Source organism: Pholis gunnellus, assembly GCF_910591455.1.
Source record: "Pholis gunnellus genome assembly, chromosome: 23".
Taxonomy (NCBI): domain Eukaryota; kingdom Metazoa; phylum Chordata; class Actinopteri; order Perciformes; family Pholidae; genus Pholis; species Pholis gunnellus.
Genome location: NC_136550.1, coordinates 6,633,237 through 6,651,232, shown reverse-complemented (window position 1 = coordinate 6,651,232; position 17,996 = coordinate 6,633,237). Strand labels below are relative to the sequence as shown.

At 42.3% G+C, this 17,996-nt stretch overlaps 3 protein-coding genes across 4 annotated transcripts; all 3 read left to right on the top strand.

Annotated features, from left to right (window-relative positions):
- The first annotated feature begins 3,803 nt into the window (after positions 1 to 3,803).
- Positions 3,804 to 9,378, top strand: LOC306714826 (cellular tumor antigen p53-like). Its single transcript, XM_079184969.1, has 11 exons — positions 3,804 to 3,936; positions 4,820 to 4,965; positions 5,055 to 5,142; positions 5,219 to 5,410; positions 6,460 to 6,634; positions 6,745 to 6,857; positions 7,190 to 7,299; positions 7,446 to 7,570; positions 7,656 to 7,753; positions 7,845 to 7,915; positions 8,240 to 9,378. The coding sequence occupies exons 2-11, from the start codon at positions 4,877 to 4,879 to the stop codon at positions 8,334 to 8,336; spliced, it is 1,158 nt and encodes a 385-aa protein (XP_079041095.1). The 5' UTR covers positions 3,804 to 3,936; positions 4,820 to 4,876; the 3' UTR covers positions 8,337 to 9,378.
- A 215-nt stretch (positions 9,379 to 9,593) lies between these two features.
- On the top strand, positions 9,594 to 15,629 carry LOC306714313 (receptor-type tyrosine-protein phosphatase eta). Of its 2 annotated transcripts, none has more exons than XM_079184303.1 (12): positions 9,594 to 9,643; positions 9,733 to 9,837; positions 10,362 to 10,453; positions 10,897 to 11,617; positions 12,061 to 12,312; positions 12,391 to 12,642; positions 12,931 to 13,054; positions 13,346 to 13,488; positions 13,606 to 13,863; positions 14,091 to 14,357; positions 14,551 to 14,648; positions 14,879 to 15,629. In XM_079184303.1, the coding sequence occupies exons 2-12, from the start codon at positions 9,792 to 9,794 to the stop codon at positions 14,957 to 14,959; spliced, it is 2,334 nt and encodes a 777-aa protein (XP_079040429.1). In that variant the 5' UTR covers positions 9,594 to 9,643; positions 9,733 to 9,791; the 3' UTR covers positions 14,960 to 15,629. The 2 variants fall into 2 exon arrangements, with proteins under 2 accessions (XP_079040429.1, XP_079040430.1); XM_079184304.1 differs by having other exon boundaries at positions 9,617 to 9,643; positions 9,736 to 9,837.
- Positions 15,630 to 16,143: 514 nt separating this feature from the next.
- LOC306715070 (natural killer cells antigen CD94-like) lies at positions 16,144 to 17,948 on the top strand. The gene is made up of 6 exons (XM_079185300.1): positions 16,144 to 16,222; positions 16,572 to 16,673; positions 16,899 to 17,030; positions 17,167 to 17,330; positions 17,418 to 17,542; positions 17,770 to 17,948. The coding sequence occupies exons 1-6, from the start codon at positions 16,174 to 16,176 to the stop codon at positions 17,885 to 17,887; spliced, it is 690 nt and encodes a 229-aa protein (XP_079041426.1). The 5' UTR covers positions 16,144 to 16,173; the 3' UTR covers positions 17,888 to 17,948.
- Positions 17,949 to 17,996: the final 48 nt, after the last annotated feature.

Below are 17,996 nucleotides of genomic sequence, written 5' to 3'. Positions count from 1 at the left end.
CCTTCGCCTGTCTTCCTAACAGCCATAAATCCCTTTCTATTTCAGATCACATGCCAAAGGGGTCACACACCGCAGCACCCGTTCCACAAACCCTCCCCCCCTCTGTTGCACACAACAAAGCTCAATCATCCTCCAGCAGGCGACAGGTGGACCCTAAATTTGGGCTGTGCCACCCGAGTTAACTGTGTAGTTGTTGTCAGGGGAAGTTTGTGGATGGAGTGACGGTGTGTCCTAGATTAAGGGTTGTGTTGTGGGCGGGTTGTACTGGGCGGGAAGAGTGCAGATCTGGACTCAGAGCTCACTGGGAAAATATCTGCTCTAGATCTTTCAATCAAAGGGTCTCCACCCCTTGCAGACACACCTCCGCATCACGCCACTCTCTCCTCAGAGCTTGCCGCCTTTGCCTTTTCCTGCCCTCTTACGAACATTGAGAAAGAGAATCTGACCCCCCTCACCCAAAGCCAGAGGCCCCAAGCCCAGTCATATGTCCGTGTGTGACTCTGACTAAATGTAGAGTAACCTTACACCATCAGAAGAGCGGCGTAGAGCCTCACCAACATACTTTGAGAGTTCATTTGCACCATCAGGGGCAGATAGATGACAGCTTTCCAAAAAGTATCACATGAATTCATACAGAGAGAGCCAAGAACAATGGTGGAACTAAAAGTACTGGCTGAGAAAATGTTATAAATAAGTGTGAAACCTTACACCATGCAGTGCTTTTTTAAATTAAAAAGTGCATGTTCAGCACTATTTCGCAATGCAAAATGTCACCTGTGTTGTCCCCATAATGGAAATTGTTATCTGACACAAAAAGTCACACCACCACACGGACGCAAACACATCATGTGCCGGCCCTCTATTACTCACAAAAGTGTTGTAGAGACATAGCTCATGTAAATACCGTTGCCTCTTGTCTGGACCTGTGTGTGTGTGTGTGTGTGTGTATATATATGTATGTGTGTGTGTGTGTGGTTGGTGGGATCAGCTGGTTCAAAATCATGTTACAGTCGCGTGATGGACGGCAGGTGTCACACGATATGGTCAGCGTCCCGTGAGTGATGGCCATTGACGCTCACACCAAATTGCATCTCTGTCATTTGTTGGAGAGAAAAACGATGAATTCCTATGTTTGCATTTAATTAAAACGACCAAATTGTAATCAGTGACGAACGTGAGCAACGAAATAAAACAATAATCCATATCCAAACAATTATCTGTACAATAAATATAAAAAATATTTTAGAAAGAAGTTATTTTCTTTCAAAATTCTAAATACATTTAAAATCTAACCCAAGGTAAGGCACGTGCTGCACAGCGGTGCTGTGATGAATCCCACAGAAGACAAACCACACATGCTCAAGACACAATGCCACCAAGAGGAATAAATCGACATTTTGGGGAAATACGCTCCTCTATGTGACGAGAGTTCAATGAGAAGATTGACACCTCTCACTACAAGGCTAGTATAGTCTATTCTCCATGTAGCTGCGCATAGCAACCAGAGATGGGCAAAAATACATCAAAATGTATTTTGATACAAAATACAAAATACTCCCAAATAAATGTATTACAACAAAATACAAAATACAAAATACTGGTGCCTGAAAATGTAACAAAATACATGTATTTTGTATTTAAAATATAGGAAATACTTTTTTCTGGATTTTCCGTTTTCTCACAATTTGGTATAGCAGAGCATTCAGGTTTATATAATGTACACAAAGCTCTGGTGAACCCCACAAACAGGAAGAACAGTCACAGAATGTCAGTGTAACTAAGCAAAGCTATTGAAAGACAACAACAATATATATATACATTGATTATGTATATATATATTTTTATTAATGGGACTTAACAGCCCATAAACTTTGGCTTTGTATCAACAAGAACATATTCATCACATATGACATACAAGCTCCCAATCTCCCTCTTCCTACAGCTAGCTACTCCACTGATAAGCTAACTTGCTAAACACTGGCTATGCACTAGCCTAGACAGCATGCTAGCGTCATTAGCATTAGCATCGCTAGTTTGATATTATAACCATCACCATACGTAGCCAGACCCAGACATGAGTTATACATCAAGCTAGTTGACATCTGTCACACTCAGATACAATATTTAACTTGACAGACAATCCGTTGAACTTGAAGATCTGAAGACTGAACTCGTGAACTGTTTTTTTAAACGTGGAGAAAGTATTTTGAGTATTTTAAATACAAAATTACTCCACTCTAAAGTATTTTGTTACAAATTACGTTAGATTTTTAATCGGCCCTATCAAATACAAATTACAAAATACTCAAAAGTAATTGAAATACGTATTTCAAATACAAGTAATAGAAATACTGCCCATCTCTGATAGCAACACACCTGATGACCGCTACCAAATTATAATTAGATGTGAAAAGTTCATTCTTATGTATGGCGCGCTCTGTCTGCAGTCATTCTGGACCGTATCGCTCGTAACCATTGGAGAGGATTCAAAACACACAAACACACTCATGTGGGCTCTTGTTCTGCCTCGTGACGTGCACACCTCGAGAAAATAATGAATTGCACATAACATTCTGCTGCAACATTGGGCCAAATCTATTTTCTCTCTCTGCCCGGACCCTGTGCTGTTAGACCTCACTATTGGATCAAGTTCGTAGTGGACTTACTGGCATCATCAGCATATTCACTCAAAGGTCAAACAGCCACCTGGCCGCAGAATGGCACCAGGAACGGCTGTCTACCCAGATGAGAATCAACTTTCAGTGCGTAGTCCTTGGATGTGACTCTTGCCAGCTCAGGACAAGACGTAAGCAGGTTGGCTTGACCGCAGCTGCAAACCCCCGAGTGAGGTCCTGCTCTGAGTTTCTCTGCAGCTCTGGACCCCAGTGGTGGAGAAGTTGATCTAATCAGCACAGGGGCATTTGAAGGGTGATGAAAGGCGACGTCATCCAGCCTGTAAATGCAGATTATAAAATCATTAAACAGTGTTAAAGTGTGAAATTAACAGATTCAATCTCTAGTTTTAGGACTATCTCAAACCATACAGGAAACCACCACTGACAGTCCTCGGGGGGATGTTGCTTCAAAGTAGACCTCTGACCTCCCTGGAGAGAGAAAAAAACTGTGTGGGTTCACCCCTCAAAAGATAGGTTTACAGTAACAGGTGTTACAACTGACTACTTTGCATTTTTCGTAATTGTTATCCTTTGGAGTATCTCATAGAACCAAAGGATTAGAATAATAACAAGGAACTAATTAGAGTTTGTTTTTATTTGAATTTACACCATGGTTTCTGCGAGCAAAATATACATTATGTACAGCATCCACATATGTGTTTTGATTTAACTGCTTACATTGTGCACTAACTGAATATATTTACAAGAAATTGGGGGGTTGGAGTGAAGGAGGGTTGGAGTCCATTTTTATTTTCCATACGTCAGGATGTCGTCTGGTTGCGTTCATGCTCAGGAGAAGCTTGTCGTTTTTTTGAAGCATAAAGTGTGTTTATTTTGGAGAAAAAATGGAAATGAATTTAAGTCAATTTAAAGTTCATCAACACGTAGTTTAGTCACAATACAACCGTTTCCGGGACTTAAACATTCCTAATAGTCATTCATATATACAACCACGGCCATTGCAGAAATCCATTTGTTATGAACGTTCTTTATTGAATTGTAATATTGCATATAGTCCTGAATGCAGCAGAAGCGTTACGCGATGTTGCATGTACGCACGTCAGAGGCCACAACGCTCTGTGATTGGTCGATGAACGGGATTAAATTACCGCCCCTCCCCCTTTCCTCTTTGTGGGATTCCCCGACAGCGTGCTCCGTTTAAACTCAAAATATTTTGGACTTTTTTCGTCTGTTTCAGCTCGCCTCCTCTTCTCCCACCTGTGACTCACCTTTCTCGGACAGCGGTAGCGGGACACACAAGGTAGCCGTGTCGTCACATATATCTAATTATTTACACCAAGCCCCCGAAAGACACTCTTATGCCCGATTAAGAAAGTTTTACGACACTTTTAGCTAACGTTAGTCGGTCGCATTCCAAAACGTAGTGCTAACGTAATTTGCGTGTTATGCTAACGCTGAGCTCGCTAGTCACCAACACTATGCGCTTTAATTGCAAACTGAATGTCATACAATCGAGGTGTTTGTTGCTTGTCAGCACATTTTGGCGTTTAGTGAAGTTGTATTCGTCGAGTTAGAGAGAGAGAGTTAACTCGGGGGGCCTCTGTTTGTGTGGGCCTCCTGCGTTAAGCTAACGTTAGCTAACGTTAGCCACTGCGATGGTTTCTGGGTGCTGTTTTGTTTTGGGAGGCGCCGATTGTTTGTTTCCGTTTCAAACTGGCTAACGTTAAGTGAAGTATTGCTTTTTTCTAGTAGTGTATTTGTTTAATTATATTGTTAAATTATCACCACTGTTAGTGAGCTGAAGGCCGAACATGTTTTCAATTTAGTTAACTTCCTGTGTGGCTGAAACCAGCATTTATTATTGTATCAAATAAAAAGACTAACGTTTCCTGGCCTCATCCTCTCAAATGTAGGGATTTACTAAGTTTCTCTCTTTTGTTATTTAATTGTAAATCAAATGTTTTTGTATTTTACTCAGACTAAAACAATCTAATTGGCTATTTTCTGTCATTTGATTCACCTAACAATCGATTATTCATACACATAGACTAATCAATTAATAATATTAATGAGTGTATGTCATACACTAATTAGTTTAACAGGAAACTAGTTTAAACTAATTGATCAAGATGTTTTTACATTACCTCATTGGTCTAACTCTTAATTTCTGTTGATCCCCACAGCACTCGGGCAATTTGGCTCTTCCTAATTCTTTCTCAACCGGAAAAGGAGGGGAAATAATGATGGAAGAGCAAGGTTTTGAAGGTTTGTCTTTGAGCCAGGTCCTGCCGCTCAGCCAGGACGACGCCTTCCAAGAGTTTTGGAGTGGGTAAGTCGTGTTTTGATAGTAGATATCATTTGATCTCTTTCGTGTATTATTTTACCACAGAAAACAAGTTAACCCGTTTGTTTTTGCAGATTACCCCCCCCCTCTCTCTCCACCATTGGAACGGTGACTGACGCGCCTCAGGAAACATGGAGGACAGATGGGAGCATGTGCATGCTGGTAAGCATATAATTGCTTTCTGTTTGTCAATATTCATATGATGATAACTTCAATCTGAACATATTTATTTATGCAGACAGACACATTATCTCAAGTGCTGAATGAGGGCTTTGATGAGGGTCTGTTTGAGCTTCCTCCGGAGACGCCCACGACAGACAGCGTTACTCCCCCTTCCTCCACCGTCCCGGTTACAAGCGACCACCCGGGGGACTATGGCTTCCAGCTTCGCTTCCAGAAGTCTGGCACTGCCAAGTCCGTCACCTCCACTGTAAGTAATCCCAGGCCTAAGAGCTAGATCGTCTGTTGATTTCATGTATTGTAAACTGACTGGTATGTGTGATTTAACAGAATGTAAATGTTGGACCTCAAATATCAAAGTTCAACAGGACTCGCAGCAGATTATCCTGCAACCAAACGTGGCACAGAGCAGCAGTTTGAGCCCCTTGTAGGAGACAAAGGGGATTTCTACAGATCCTCAGTTTCACCATTCACTCCGACTTCACAGTTTTTCCATCATAGTTAAAAAGATAATTGTGTTAACTCTGCTCCTGTGTTTTAATTCACTTTATTAAATCCAACTTTATTAAAGGATTTTCTTCAAATTGAAAGGTTTTACTACAGTTAACTCACTCATCCGTCTCTTACGGTTTTATCACCAACAAAGTTATTTAAAGTTGTGTGTAAAACACCGAAATAGTTTAGAATAGACAGTTAATATCTTACCTTTTAGAATCGTGTGTAAAATCCTCTCTTTTGTAGATGACATGGTGGCATTCGTGTGGAATCTCATTCATTGTGACGATTCACCAGATTGTAAGGACCAGAGTCAGTCACTGCGTTTGAAGAGCCAATGGCATAAATGTTTGCTCGGTGACTCACCCAGCAGTGCGCTGCAGTTGGTCGGTTTAGTTGAGGTTAGGGTGATCTGCCCTGAGACTCCCGCCCCGCCCCCCCCTGCAACTTGTGCCCTGGTCTGTGTGAGAGACTGGTTGTAAAGCCCAGCTCTGACATGACGGGGCATGTTCCTGCGCTGTCTTCATCCAGCACTGAATGGGTTAAAACGGATAAAAACAAGGTAAAAATGTCTTCTTTCATCTGACATATCTGGCCTTATTTGGAGAACCTCACGAGCCGTTTTTATTCTTTTAGAGAAGAAATAGTTTATGAAGACTTTTAGAATAGTGTTTAGTCTTTATCATAGTGCGCTCGTTTCTTTTCTGAGACGGATCTCAGACCAGTTCTTGGCGTTTGAATCCTCGCTTTTCTACTCTCTAGTGATGATAACACGTATGGCTTTCTCCCTGTGCTTTCTCTCAGTATTCAGAGAGTCTCAACAAGTTGTTTTGCCAGCTGGCAAAGACCAGCCCGGTCGAAGTGCTCGTGAGCAAGGAGCTTCCTTTGGGTGCCGTTTTCAGGGCCACGGCGGTTTATAAGAAGACCGAACATGTGGCCGAAGTGGTCCGCAGATGTCCCCATCACCAGAACGAGGACGGTAAGGAAAACGTTTCAGTGGAAGAATGTTTGTCTTTGCTAGAGTTTGACTGTGAGCCCGATTTTATATCTGCGGTGATTAAGTTGTTCTCTGATCCGTTCTCCTTTCAGCTGCAGACCATCGCAGCCATCTGATCAGAGCGGAGGGCAGCCAGAGAGCTCAGTATTTTGAAGATCTGCACACAAAGAGGCAGAGTGTGACTGTCCCGTACGAGCCCCCACAGGTGCGACTGCCCCACTCGATTTGTCCGAGGGGGAACTTGTCTTCTATAGCAGTTATTTTTTTTTTAGCACATCACATTTCCTAATATGTGAACCTCAAATATTTTCTACGTGAGTATATGAACCGATAACAGCGTGTCACATTTCTTTAGCCTGAAAATTCAATGTTCATAAAGTACATTGTGAAACCATCCATGAATGTGTTTCCCCAAATAAAGGCTGCATTTAGGACTCCCAGAGGAATCGATTAGGACTTAAATAATAAGTAAAGTTGCCCTTTCCCCCCACAATTATACCAGCAGGCAATCCGATTGTTCTTCTCTTCCTGTTTCAGTTGGGCTCAGAGATAACGACCATCCTGCTGAGCTTCATGTGCAACAGTTCCTGCATGGGGGGCATGAACCGCAGACCCATCCTCACCATCCTGACCCTCGAGACTCCAGAGTAAGTGACGCTCCTCTCTGAACAGATGTGAGGGGTTTGTATCTGGCTGGCTTGGTAACATTTTCACCAGTCTTGTGTGTGTTTGCTAAAGATGTGCCTTCTTTTGTTTGTGCTTTTTTTATAAATTCTTTACCTCTTCTTCACAGGGGACTAGTTTTGGGCCGGAGGTGCTTCGAGGTGCGTGTCTGTGCTTGTCCAGGCAGAGACCGCAAATCTGAGGAGGAAAGTAAAACCAAGATGCAGAGCGGCACCAAACAAACTAAGAAACGCAGTACGTATTTGTTGCATTTCTCGCGGTTTCAGTTTCCCGTCTCTGCTTGCCGTTGCCTTGCTAACCTCGCTTTTTGTTCCTTTAGAGAGCGGCCCCCCGACTCCGGCTCCTGGCACCACTTCCAAGAAGTCCAAGTTGGTCTCCAGTGCCGAGGAGGAGGATAAGGATGTGTATGTTCTGCATGTAAGTAAAGATGCGTACCCGTTATAACGCTGGGCGTCTTTACAAATTGTTTAAATTCTGTTTGATAAATCCCCTTTGATGTCTCCTGCAGGTTCGAGGTCGCGAGCGTTATGAGATGTTTAAGAAACTCAACGATGGTCAGGAGTTGCTGGACAAAGAAAAGTAAGAACTGCATCACTACTTTCAGTGGATTAAGTTTGTAACTTTGTTCTAGCATTATAATATATCTCAACATAGTCCACACATTAAGGCTGCTACTCTTGTCGTTGATTATTTAAGAAATGTAAACTATGTCTCTAACTGGATTTGTAGCCTCAACTCCTCTGCTGATTTTTAGAGATAGCCTGCCACTAGAGGTCACTGTGCATAATATTTAAATCAAACCCACCTGCCGCAGGTCAAGTGAGCTCATTGTGTCATTAAAACCATTTCAATCGATCTGCCTTAATTCCTGACGCTGGCTGGATTTGTCCTTTCTGTCCACAGCAAGACCAAGACCAAGGTGTGTGTGAAGCACGAGCCGGCTGTCCCGTCCAGCGGAAAGAGACTCCTGCAGAGAGGAGAGAGGAGCGACAGCGAATGAAGCTCGTCGTCTTCATCAACAAAACGTCCTTCCACGTCATCGTCATGAAACGCTGCGACATCTTAAACTTTGAATCAGGCGTGTATTTCATCAGTGTTGCTCTTAGCAGGGATTAGATTTTACATCAGTCATGATGTTCATAAAGCATTATTTTTCTGATTATGTCGAGTGAAACGGAAGAGATTCTTTCTTGGTTTTTCCTCGACTTGTTTTTATATTTGTCAAAAATAGTAATTATGATTTTGAGGAGCAGCTTGGTAAATTTACAGAGATGTGGTTGCAAAAGGTCATAATAATAAAAACACGAGTCACTGCCATTCGTTTAAAGTTGCACTACCTCCATTAATGTTGCGGTGTTACTGTACCAGTAGATCCTGCCACTCTCTCCTTCAGGCCGTCAACCGGACCAAATGTTTGTGTTCAGCTCCGAGTAGATGTCCAACAATGAAAGTCAGAAACGGGAACACATTGTGTGTTAAAGGGGGAAATGAACAGCAGATTTGGTAGATTATGGGGCTGGCTGGATCACCCCAAAAGTGAATCAGCTTTTAGTATTTGTAACTTTTTCATACAGCAGAGAACAGAAGCAATTTTGACAGAAAAACAGGAAAATGTGGACAATAAATTTGCAACAGAACACATACGGACATAATGTAACAAGAGAATCATTTTATAAGGTGCAAACCGCTCTGTTTAGATACCAAAACTATTACCCGTTTACACTAATATGTGATTGGATTTACATGTTGTCATTTCTGCAGACCGTTTTTTTTTACTTATTCAGCACTTCAGTTTGGTGTGACCGATCACTGCCAGTAGATTGAACCACTTTTTCTTTTACACTGCCAAAAAAGAAGTCTATTTTATGTTTTTTCTCCGTTTTATTTCCGTTTCTCAATGGATTACTTTGGGAACTTTAGTTTTGTAGAAGAGGTTTTTCTTTCTATATTTTTCATTGTTATTGTTTTTCACTGCTTTTTTTTGTACTAATTTGCATTTTGTTACTCAAAGCTTTCAGCAAAAATAAATTCATAAAGTCAAACTCGTCTTGTTCACAAATGTTTTCTAACTGCACCTTTGCTCCCTCGCAGTTTATTTTCATATTGGTACTTTGCATGTTGGGAGGATGCAAACCCAGCAGCATGTTTCTTGCCTGGTGTTGCGCTGCTAGTCAAATGTGCTGTTTTTTTACCTGTTGATCTTCCGTGTTGCTGGAACAGTCGTGGTTTTGTGAACGTCTCTCGTACCGAGAGATCATTTCCTTCTGTTCAGAGAAGCAGGTCACATCTGGAGCATCAATAGCCCGGGTGAGTAGTGAGACATGTTCGTTATTTAGTTTAGCTTCATGTAGTTTTAGATGAATTTGATTTGGTTCTTTCTTATTATTATTTCACAGCAGCAGTCCTGTGAAATTTCAAGAAGCTTCCCTGAATCTAGGATCCACAGGAATCCAACATGGGGAAGTTATATCTCAAGGAAAAAACGTTTTTTTTAATTTATTGTGAGTATGATTTCCTCTTAATGGTGTTTATCTGTAAAATACATTTTTAAAGATGGAAGAAAAACAGTTGAAGCTGCAGTTAATGATTATCATTATTAATCCAAATCTCGATTAGTTTTAAAGGTACGCCGATTTTAAACACATTTTCAGACCAAACTTTGCTTTAAAAGGTACAACATAATTAATAAAATAAATAAATGATTATTTAGAACTTGCAGCTTTATCTGAAATATAACTGCAAAACTAAATAACTGTTGAGGATATAGAGGTAGACATTTGGTCAGAGCAAAAGCGATTCATTGATTAATCGATTGGTTGATGGAGAGAAATCTGAATCTGCAGTTATTAAAAAAAAGTTAATAAGTTTAATTTTCATGCCAAACATGCTCCCGTCCTGCCTCCCAGATGTAACAATTGCTTATTTTCATATCGTATGAATTTAAAGATGTCACCCTGGGCTCTGATGAATCGTAGATCAGTGCCTCACAAACTGCTAAATCTGCTGTCGGTATGTTTCTCTTCAGCTCTGGCGTTGATGTGCAGCGCTGCAGAGCAAGAGTACTTCCGTCACGATTGGACGAACCTCACGTGGGTTGAGGCCAGGAACTACTGCCAGGTACAACGTGAAGCTCAGTTCTATGTACGACGAGGCTGGACTGTTTGAAAACACTGACCAGCTTGTGATGTTTAGTTAGTAAGACACACGTGTTTGAAGCAGCATTTAATTATACAAATTTTAAAACCGGTGTTCAAAGCTGGTAATTAACATATTTACTTCCGTGTCACATTCACATTGCAGAGTTTGGATTAGACAATCGGTGCGATTAATGCTTTGAATTTCATGTGTTTGCTGCCAGTTTATAGCCACGAGAAACTGAATTGAAAGCACTTTTAATTATATTACCAGAGCTGTACAAATGTTGAAATCATAACCGTTGATTTATTCATTCTAAGTTGTCACAAGAACAGTAGACTCTCAACAACACTGACGGACAGTTTGTCCATTTAGTTCAGGCCTGTACGAAACAAAACCATCTTAATCTCTTCACGTCCTGTCAGGTCTGCTTCAAAGAGCTGGTGACAGTGACACCTGAAAACATCAAAACCATCTCCCTGAATCTCACCTCTGACAGCTGGGTCGGCCTCCGCAAGAACTTCTCCTCCACCGACAATTCCAGTATGTCCTGGTCCCGCTGGGCCGACGGGGAACCCCTCATCTTCCAGAACTGGTACCCCGGTTGGCCTGTGTTCAAATCCTCCTCGGAAAAAACATTCTGCTCATGTAACTGTCCAGTAACGACGGCCACGACGACGACGACGACGAGCTTCACCAGTTTCACAGAATCTACAAACCCAGATGTGATGAACGTCACCAGTTTCACAGAATCTACAAACCCAGATGTGACGAGCTTCACCAGTTTCACAGAATCTACAAACCCAGATGTGATGAACGTCACCAGTTTCACAGAATCTACAAACCCAGATGTGATGAACTTCACCAGTTTCACAGAATCTACAAACCCAGATGGGATGAAGTTCAGCGGACCCGGAGAAGACGCAAACGTCACAGACCAAACTGTGATGAACTATACTGGACTCTGGACCACAGCTGCGCCCACGATGCCAGTAATGCCAGAGTGTGTGCGGTCACCTATGCTGCCGCCGGATGACCCCGAGAATACAACAAACTACATTGAAGACTCCTGTGTGGCCATGCTCAGCTTCGGGGCCTGGGTTGAAAAGAACTGCGGCGAGCTTCTGCCTTTCATATGTTATGAAGGTAGGACTCATTGAAAGCCACAGGCGACGTGTGCAGGACGACTGAGGTGTCACCTGTCTCACCACTGCACCCGAACTGTTGCTTTTCTGATTAAGTTAAATCTAAACGTGAGAAAAATCATAGAAACAAAGTGAAATGTGTTCTGTCGTCTGTCAACGTACAGAAATAGCACAACCGTACACAGTTGCGAGTTGCTCAGTAAATGTAACATATGCAACTACCTAACAACTGAAATTTGACCAAATGTGAAAGAAAAAGCACCTCTAGATGTCGTTCAGACTAGAATTCACCTCAACGTCTAACATTGCTATAGTCTAATTGTACTTATTCTGAATATACACCTTATGTTTGCACTCGTACTCCTTCTCCTGTGTATTTTTACCTTTCGTGGATGTCTCTGCTTCTTTCCCAATTACCGATCTTCCCCTTATTTCAAACCTCAGATCGCTTCGTTGGCCAAGCCACCGTGGCCAAGACCACTTCTGAGAGCGCTATCCTCACATGGCTACACGGGCCCGGTGACATCGACTATTACCGCGTTAAAGTAAAAGCTGACGGGGAGCTAAAAGAATTCCAGACCAACAATTTGACCTATGACCTTGTCGACCTGACAGCCGGCACCCACTACTCCGTCCAGGTGTTCCCTGTGAAGTGCAGGAGAGACCTTGACCCGCAGGAGACCGCCTTCTACACCAGTGAGTTTGCCTCCTTTTTGTCAAATCTGTCTTTTTTCCTGCTGTAAGAGGACTCTGATCACCAGTCTTTTTTTTCAGCACCAAACAAAGTGGAAAAGCTCATCGTCACCGACGTGACAGGAACCTCAGTCTACCTCAACTGGAGCAAACCGGCTGGAAACGTGGATTTCTATCTCATTGCGGTCCAGGGTGGCGAGCCGATTCAAAGTAACACAGAGGGAAAAGAAGTGGGCAGTTTGAGACCTGGACACCAGTACACATTCACCGTCCTCTCAGGGGTCGGGGACGGTTCTACTTTGAGTGAAGGGACCAACGTCAGAGACTACACCAGTGAGTTCAACTTAACGCAAATACAATGATTATAATGCCGGACAGGACTGATGCAGCTGTGTTACACTTTATGCACTTTTTACACAGGAAGTACACTGTATGAATGAGACCAGTGAACGCACATCTAAAGCTTGTTTATGGTCAAATGAGGAAATAGCTGGTTATTTGTTTCTCCCACAACATAAAATTCAAATCGGCAGATGCAAATTCGAGCCCCATCTGACCAGAACAGTGACACCGCTGTGAGACTGTTACTGACTGCGGTTGTCTATTCATCTGGTCTTTCAGAGCCTGGGAAAGTGTCCGACCTGAAGGTGTCCGAGAACAAAATGCACTCACTGCTGCTTAACTGGGAGCGACCTGAAGGATACGCCACAGGTTTCAGGGTGATGGCCTTGACGGACAGTGATGAGTATGTATTTGTAGATGGGACAGTCCAGACTGTACTTTCTTCCTTTTTACTTTTAAATTCAGGTATATTTATTTAACACAGTCTCACATGTATTCACAAGCAGACGTCGCACGTAAAACAAAAAGGCACAAATAGATGCAGAGTGTTAAAAGGTAATAAGGTAATAAGACTCAAGTTGGGATAAACTGGTACTGTCTTTTAATTTCTGACAACTACACACACACACACGATACACTGCTGCTTCTGCCTGTTGCAGTTTGAGTAGCAAGTAACTGCTTCTCTTCCTCACAGAGTGAAGTTTGATAAAATCGTGAACCAAACAGAAGAGAGAGTAACACCGCTGCCAATGGGCACCAAGTTAACCCTCAGTGTGACGGCACTGACGGCCAATGACACTCTGGAGGGAGACAATGTGACCGTCGTCAACTACACCGGTAACTCTGGGCTAATGCTTTAGCCTCTTTTGTTGGCCGATTGCTTGACAAGAAACAACAAAAACTCTGTCCCGCTGTGTTGAATATCACTAATCTGACTTTGTGACTCCTGCATAGCTCCCGGACCAATCTCAAACCTGAATTTGGAAACCACGTCTCACTCCCTCACTGCCACGTGGGCGTCCTCTGCGGGTAGTGCTCCATCTTTCAACGTCGAGCTCCAGCTGGACGGCATACGTGTAAACCCAACACACAACCTCACTGAACACAGGAAGTACTTTGACGGACTGAAGGCTGCAGCCAATTACACAGTGATTGTCTGCACCTTTAGTGGACTTATCAAAGGCCAGCCAGTGGGACGCTCCAAGTTCACCAGTGAGTCCCTTTTCCGACACTAATAAATAGTAACACTGCTATATATATATATATATATATATATATATAGTTATTTACAGAATGTAAATGCATCAAATGGCTGCCAAAATCCCAACTTAACAGTTTTCGCAAAACTTTAAAATCTGTCACTACAATCTTTGATCGACGATATGAAACATTGATGATGAAAACATTTTCCCTCCCTTTCCCTCTTTTTTTTTTTCCAGGGCTGTTGCCGCCTACTGATGCCACGGTGATTTCCTCCAATAAAAGCCACATCACCTTCCAGTGGAGCGCCCCTGAAAACATAGCAAAAGTCGATTACTCTGTCAGAATCCACGCCAGCTTCTGGGGCCATGACTATTCTGACGTTGTGGATAACAAAACCAGCTACACGTTTAAAGACTTGAATTCCGGGACTAACTACACCTTTGAAGTGCGAACCGTGGCGAATGGAGAGCGCAGTGCCCCGGCAGTTGTGTCAACTTGTACAGGTGAGACTCTCAGACCTAAAAGACCAGACTGGCTGTTGTGCACACTTTAGCCTATTAGCAGCTAACTGTGTTACTTTGTCGCTGACGGGCATTATGTATTCTTCCAAATGCTTATTTTACCGTATGACTGAGAGTGTGCCTCTTTGTTTTAGCTTCCCGTTCACACATCTCACAGTCTCGCTTTGTTCCCCAGATGCAGAGAAAAGGGAAGTCAGCCTGTCTATGTTGTGCTCCTCGGCCGAGTCTCTCCTGTGTGATAATACCACCACGAGGGACGCTGTCTTTACTCAGGTATGTCAATCACCACGGTGGCAAAAACAAAATCAGGGTTTGGGAGTTAAACTTAATAAGCAAAAGGTTGTTTTATTCTACAAAATACTCTTCTCTTCTAAAATAGTGTAAAAGTGCAGATTATCTGGAGTATGTGTGATAAGGACTGGCTCACTTTTGTGTTTTATGAACACAGTTGCTTTTAGAAGTGCTTGTCCATAAACAGATGGTGTTTGTGTGTTTTGTTGCAGTTAGAAGACCATTTCAAGGAGCTGTTGGGGGACAAGATTTACTGGAGACTGGAGAAGCTGGAAACTGAAAGCAAAGCCTAATTACTTATTATTATTATTATTATTACTATTGATTAATTGGTATTGGTGAAGGTATTTTAAGAGTTTTCTATCTTGGGTGTTTTGCACTGTACTGCTGCTCAGGAAATCTTAGGCCACATTGTGTCATATTTAGTGAAAAGAATTCAGATTCTATTCAAATCTAGTGACAAGTTTACTGAGCCGACCGTGTCTTTTTAATGTAGAATTTTAATTCTACAACAGCAAAATAACAATAATACAAAAACCTATTTTATACTTTCGCTGATTTCCTCTTGTTTTAAATGTGTTTTTGACTTTTATACGGTCGTTGTACCTGGATGTTGTTTTGCATACACGGCGCATTTCCACCAGGAATAGAAAAAAAGATGATCAAATGAATTGATGATAAAAAAAAACCCATTTGTGGTAAGTAAACAAAAAAAGACTTACTAGGTCAAAATTGTAAAGTAGTGAGTCAAAAACGTGACTCAAATCATGAGATATTAAACCGAAAACTTCACTTACTAATTCAAAAATACAATGAGCATTTTAGTTTTTACCATGTTTAACTGTTTATATTATTTCCTTCCTGGCAGAAATTGGCTTCCTTGCTTCAGTAAAAAAAATGTATCATGTTCAAGCGCTCAATAAAGTTTTCCAGATCAATCATTGAATAGAGTATAGAATACTATTACACTAATAACAATGTTTGTGTAAGGTTTACTCCAATTTCACTGCATCCTGAAATACAACAATATGATCAACTATGGTTAAATATTTGAACACAAAATGTCACGCACTCCTTCCTTTTACAAGTTAAAATCTTGATTATGGACCATGGTGAGAATCCCTTTGACCTGATGGCTTTGTAATGAGAAGTTGATCAGATAAGCAGCAGATAGATTGGGTGAGGTCAGCAGATCAACTCAGCCTCACAGCGGTTACGTCAGGTCCAGGTTTGGGTTGTATATCTGCACATAAATCCCCCCCAGGCTCTGAGACGGTGCCGTTTAGAAATAGTTACCACCACACATTATAAGCTGTCGGTACACCCTGACGGCTTCCTCTGTTAAACGCCACACAAGTAACGTCGAAGAGAACGGCTGTGATATGAGGAAGGGGCGGAGTGGTCACATTTCATTCAGCTAAATGTGTGAAAGGGAGAAGGTGTAAACATGAGTCAACAAGCACGTGAAACAGTTGAAGTACGAGGAGAAGGAGCATCAAACTGCTCCATGGAGTCGAGAAACCAGGAAGAGGATGCAAAGAGGGAAACACCGGCAGGTTAGTTATAAAAAAAGCATCTCTACGACAACTTAACGTAACAAAACTGCAATTTGATATGAAGAGTTTAGACTGAAATTCAAAGACGGAGCTTCAAAAAGTACACGTTTACTTCTGCATCAAGTGTCACAGTTTTTTCTCTTAACGGGTGTCAGAGGCCAGAGGGTAAAAGTGTGCACACATGAACTATTATAAATACTTTATAATGTACGTGTGTTTTAGTCCTGAAATCACTGGTTAACATTGTCACCGTTTATCCCATCGACATGTAGAGAATATAAAATGTCATCGTCCATGATCGAGTTGTTTGTTTCATGATTGTTGACGTTTATTTTTTTTACCACCACAGACACGAGATGCTGTGAAACATGTCGGCTCACAATTAGAGTGGTTATTGCGACGGCAGCAACAATCCTGGTCTCCGGACTTATTTGGTGTTTCGTATTATTTGGTGAGTATGAGTATAAGAGAATACATTTTTACAATATATTATATTTGTACTGTATATACTGTACAGTTTCCAGTTAATTTGATTCTGATTCAGACAGTCAAACGGTCCAGATTGAGTGGAAACGCGTGTGTGTGTCATCTTTTTCCTGTCACTACCATATTCTTCTTGAAGTAAATGCGGTGACAAAGTGAAACCCGCATTAAGTTACTCGTGTTCATTTGTCAGCCACGTGGACGGCAGCACCAGAAGTGGATCAGACCTCCAAAACTCCAGGAGAGGAGATGATGATGGAGCGACTGCAGCAGTGCCAAAACCAGCACCATGATGATGACCTCATGCTCCACGCTGCCACTCAAGGTGATTTACATGCTGCACATTGTGACATCTAGCAGATTTAACGGATGAAGTGGCGAAGGCTCTCGTGAAATGATTTCTTCGAGCAGCGTTCAGGATCTTTACCCCGATACTTTCATCCTCCTCCTGCTGTTTGTAGACTCCAGGTGCAGTTTGTGTCCAGACGGATGGCGGTGGTGGAGGAGTCACTGCTACTTCTTTTCAGCGGGGCTACAGGAAGATCGTCGGTGGAATGAGAGCGCTGAGTTCTGCCTGCAACACAACAACAGCAGCCTGGCTGTGATCAAAGACTCTGCAGAGATGGTAGGAGAAGAAGAAGAAGAAGAAGAAGGAGACTTTCTGTCCCCAAAATGGAAATAAAGTCCTCTCTAAATGTCGCTTCCTCCTCAGGACTTTATCCAAAGGGTGATGAGGAAGTTCCCTCACTTGCCCTTCATGTGGATCGGACTGACAGACGCTAAGCAGGAGGGTCAGTGGCTCTGGTTGGACGGGACAGACATCCAGCGCTACATGCCGTAAGTCCAGAGGGACGGGCACAAACGTTCTTCACATGCACGATTGAATAAAAGAGATATTGAACATCTGCAGTGAATCCAAACTAACCCGTTAAAACACCAAATCCACACAGTAACAAAGAAACTAAATGAACAGTGACAAAATAAGTACCTCACACAACCACACAGATCAAACGCTCTAATGCTGTGCGGTGTCCTCTCTCATCACCTACCTGTGTGTTCTGAAGGGTGACGCTGGAGTGGGATGCTGATCACAGGGACTGTGCAGACCTGAGGGGAGGTGGGAGTCTCTTCGCCTCCAGCTGTGAGGCTTATGGACCCTGGGCGTGTAAGAGAGACTCCTGACACACATCATGTAAAGTGATGTATTTACTTGAGGGATACAGTCAGCTCTGCAGGAGGGTGTTATGTATGTCAGAAAAATATCAGAAATAAGAATGAAAGACATCGTATC

Excerpts from the sequence above, each read along its gene's own strand:
- LOC306714826 (XM_079184969.1), top strand. The coding sequence starts at position 4,877 with ATGATGGAAGAGCAAGGTTTTGAAGGTTTGTCTTTGAGCCAGGTCCTG. Across the intron at positions 4,966-5,054 it reads TTCCAAGAGTTTTGGAGTGG|ATTACCCCCCCCCTCTCTCT; the intron begins GTAAGTCGTGTT and ends TTGTTTTTGCAG. Across the intron at positions 7,571-7,655 it reads CAAACAAACTAAGAAACGCA|AGAGCGGCCCCCCGACTCCG; the intron begins GTACGTATTTGT and ends TTGTTCCTTTAG.
- LOC306714313 (XM_079184303.1), top strand. The coding sequence starts at position 9,792 with ATGGGGAAGTTATATCTCAAGGAAAAAACGTTTTTTTTAATTTATT. Across the intron at positions 9,838-10,361 it reads AACGTTTTTTTTAATTTATT|CTCTGGCGTTGATGTGCAGC; the intron begins GTGAGTATGATT and ends GTTTCTCTTCAG. Across the intron at positions 12,643-12,930 it reads CAACGTCAGAGACTACACCA|AGCCTGGGAAAGTGTCCGAC; the intron begins GTGAGTTCAACT and ends CTGGTCTTTCAG.
- LOC306715070 (XM_079185300.1), top strand. The coding sequence starts at position 16,174 with ATGGAGTCGAGAAACCAGGAAGAGGATGCAAAGAGGGAAACACCGGCA. Across the intron at positions 16,223-16,571 it reads AAAGAGGGAAACACCGGCAG|ACACGAGATGCTGTGAAACA; the intron begins GTTAGTTATAAA and ends TTACCACCACAG. Across the intron at positions 17,543-17,769 it reads GACATCCAGCGCTACATGCC|GGTGACGCTGGAGTGGGATG; the intron begins GTAAGTCCAGAG and ends TGTGTTCTGAAG.